Here is a 3,908-nt window from a genome sequence, read left to right as displayed (position 1 = left end):
TTAGAAAAAATCATTTTGGGATCATATAAAACTAAATCTAAACAAGTAATTTATAGGACTAGGTGGGTTCAAGGTCTTGACTTCAGTTCTAATTAACATGTATATGTGTGGTTTTCAAAAATGAGATACTCATAATTGAGGCAATTGCATGCATATCTCAAGATTTTGGGAACCCCATGAATATATCAACTATATTTTCAGTATTATTTTGTTGAGAATTTTTCCATAGTACTATGAATAAAGATGTTCTAAATAGCAATTCATGCATCGTCAATATATTAAAACTGTAAATAAAACCACATCAGAATAGTTTATATGATATTTTTTTCAAAAATATTTGTGCAAAATTATTCATAAACTCGACTTGTCTCTGTGTAATTCATTTGTGACGCTCCGACCGTCCACAACTAATGGGCCATCCAAGCCCGCTCATTCGGCCTGTGGGCCTCATCCCATCTGACGAACGGTGCGTTAATTTTTTGAAAGGTCGAAATTATTGTTTACTGATCCTGCAATCACCACATGAATTTTCTCCGTTCTTTGGCCTCCCTCGCACGCTATCATGAATCACTTTCCGATAGGTCACCTATCATTCTACTACTGCAGTTCAAGTACGCTTAACTCTAGAGTTCTAAACATATGTGTGTCGTAAAAGTTAAGCGCACATTGGTGACATATGTAGCCAAATTAATTCTCTTAAGCTCTTCCATATATCATAACTCGGAATGTTACAATTCACCCTTCTCAAAGAACGCAATGTCCTCGTTGCGTCCTACGACATGTCTCAAGACGCCTCTCGGGTCAGAATCGAGATGTCTAACCAGTTCTGACACCACTTGTTACGCTCCGACCGCCCACGGCTAATGGGTCACTCACACCCGCTCACTCGACCCGTGGGCCCTATCCCATTTAACGAGTGGTGCGTTAATTTTCCGAAGGCTCAAAATTATTGTTTACTGATCCATGCAATCACCACATGACATTTTCCTGTTTTTTGGCCTCACTCGCACGCTATCGTGAATCACTTCTCGATAGGTCACTTATCATTCCATTACTCCAGTTCAAATACGATTAACTCCGAAGTTCTAAACGGATGTGTACCAGAAAAGATAAGCGCACTTTGGTGATGTAGGTAGCCAAATCAATTTTCTTAAGCACTTCCGTACATCATATATAACAGCTCGAAATGTTACACTCTTGCTCAGATTTCGATCCTCTATAAGTCGGATCACTGTAAACCACACCATGCATTCTCATAAAATTCTACAAGACATACATCATAGCCAGTGTTTGTTCTCACAGTGGTAGAGAAAGATAGTGCTATTCTTGCATATCCTCATATTCCCTAGCCAAAACTAAATTCACCATTACTTCCTTCATACCCAAACTTATTAATTTATGTGTCTTTGGCATTCAAGAAGAATTTTTTAGTTGTTTTTTTTTTAACTAACGAAACTAAAACAATTAATTAAAAGGTTTAGATATCTACAAAGATAAAACTGTATTGACATGAATCCTGCTGAATGAAGACTGGGTGCACCATGTGCATAACATGCAGCATAAACGAGAAACATGCCGAACGATAGAATTGGGGAAATATTTTTGGGCATACATGTATATTTTCCTGAATTAATAAATGAATTTAAATTTATAGATATTTGAAATTTTTTTTGTCTCCAATTGATGTGCATTAAGGTAATATAAGCTTTATTTTTAAGCAATGGTATTATTAGTGTTTGTCTATGTCAAACTCCGACTAAAAAGTTTCCAAGAATATCGGTAAGAAGAGGTGAAAGGAACGGTGGATAAGAAACCCAACTTTAAAAACTCTCTCCTCTCAGAGACTATATAATGGCAGACAAATCAAGGAACAAAACATAAATACGAAAACTAAATTTTTATATATTAAAAAAAAAACCTAGTGATTTACAAAAAAGAAAAAACATAAAAAAATCTGTAATCACTAGTGAGTAAAATAAATCTCAGTAATGGGTGAACATTTTGGAGTAGCCACATTCTTTGTTTTTTGTTTGTTAGCTTTATCAGCAAATGCTAGAGAATTCAGAATCACTGCTCGTCCAGGTTCTGATATCACCGGCGTAAGATTCTAATACCTTATTCATCTTCCCAATAACCAATCAGCTTTCTTGTTCTCCAAGAAATCTTAAGATCTTTGGGATGCAGGAATTGTCGAAACTATTCAAGGAGGCATGTCAGTGCGTGGACAAGAGCACCGTTTTGATCCCAAAAGGTGAATTCAAGCTTGGGGAAATAGAGATGATGGGTCCATGCAAAGCTCCTATAATATTTGTTCTTCAAGGCACTGTGAGAGCTGATGGGAACGTTAACGGGAAGGACTTTTGGGTCGCTTTCCGCAGGATTACTAACTTTAGATTGAACGGAGGTGGTATCTTTGACGGTGAAGGTAACGCTTCATGGAGGGCTAATAACTGCCACAAGACGTCATTAACTCAGTGCAAGAGACTCCCTATCGTATGTTGTCTATCTTTTATCTATAATAACTCAGCTAAATAGCAAATAGCATTGTTAGTTTGTTGATGTTTTGTCATTGTTGAACAGAGCATACGGTTTGATTACATAACTGACGGTAAGGTAAGAGACATAACCTCGTTAGATGCAAAGAACTTCCACATTAACGTGATCGGGGCAAAGAACCTGACATTCGAAGACATCAGGATCGTAGCCCCTGAAGAGAGTCCCAACACCGATGGAATCCACGTGGGAAGGAGTGACGGAATCAAGATCATCAACACCAACATCAAAACCGGAGATGACTGTATCTCTGTTGGGGACGGGATGAAAAACCTTCTTGTCGAAAGAGTTTCATGCGGTCCGGGACACGGAATCAGTATTGGAAGCCTCGGATTATACGGGCACGAGGAAGACGTCACTGGCGTCAAGGTCGTGAACTGCACCCTCAGAAATACTGACAATGGTGTGAGAATCAAGACATGGCCCTCTGCAGCTTGCTCCACGACCGCCTCTGGTATCCATTTCGAGAATATTATTCTCCACAATGTTAGCAACCCTATCCTCATCGACCAAGAGTACTGCCCCTGGAACCGATGCAACAAGAATGTACGTACAGAAAAGTACTTTTCAAGAAAATCTTAACGATCATAGTCCATTGATTATCATTTTCAATTGTTTTATTTGTTTGTAGAAACCATCATCCATCAAGCTGGTGGACATAAAGTTCAAGAATATCAAAGGATCATCAGGGAACAAAGACGCAGTGAAGCTATTGTGCAGCAAGGGATTTCCGTGTAAGAACGTGGAGATCGGCGACATTGATATTACATATAATGGAAAAGACGGTCCAGCAACGTTCCAGTGCTCCAACGTATCTCCGAAGTTGGTGGGGAAACAGTGCCCTAAAGCTTGTAGCAGCCCAGTGACAAAGCTACCAGGCCACTAGAAGCTCGGAGTGTATATAAAATTTACTCTAAAATGTACACCCTAGTGTATGTTATTTCCTTTGATTCTTTGTAAAAAAAAAAAAACTGTTTATTTTTGCCGCTTTGGCCCCCAAAATTTTGCATTTTTGCTAGCATTATTGATTGTATAAAATGCGTCGTTTTTGCAAAAAAATCTAAGATAGCAATGAGAAACTAAGATTTCAGTGCAATCTATACTATTATTTGCGAAGTAAATTTTTGTAATGAAGCTCTCACGTTGAAAGTTAAAGTGGTTAATATCGTTTATACCCTTAATGAATAAAATGTATAAATAAATTAAAAAATAAAAACGAAATTTTAATTGATTTTGATTAGATAATTGATTATTATGAAGAATAGTAAGAATTATTCAAAATCTGAAAATATAATTTTAAAAAGAGATAACTTATGTATATATTGTATTGTTATCTGAAAAAGTCTTTAAGTAAA

At 37.2% G+C, this 3,908-nt stretch overlaps 1 protein-coding gene across 1 annotated transcript; it reads left to right on the top strand.

Moving 5' to 3' along the window:
• The first annotated feature begins 1,882 nt into the window (after positions 1–1,882).
• On the top strand, positions 1,883–3,644 carry LOC117132119 (polygalacturonase-like). Its single transcript, XM_033285707.1, has 4 exons — positions 1,883–2,099; positions 2,185–2,493; positions 2,581–3,099; positions 3,185–3,644. The coding sequence occupies exons 1-4, from the start codon at positions 1,989–1,991 to the stop codon at positions 3,437–3,439; spliced, it is 1,194 nt and encodes a 397-aa protein (XP_033141598.1). The 5' UTR covers positions 1,883–1,988; the 3' UTR covers positions 3,440–3,644.
• Positions 3,645–3,908: the final 264 nt, after the last annotated feature.

This window comes from Brassica rapa, chromosome A02 (assembly GCF_000309985.2).
Source record: "Brassica rapa cultivar Chiifu-401-42 chromosome A02, CAAS_Brap_v3.01, whole genome shotgun sequence".
NCBI lineage: Eukaryota > Viridiplantae > Streptophyta > Magnoliopsida > Brassicales > Brassicaceae > Brassica > Brassica rapa.
This window is presented reverse-complemented; position numbering and strand designations above follow the sequence as displayed.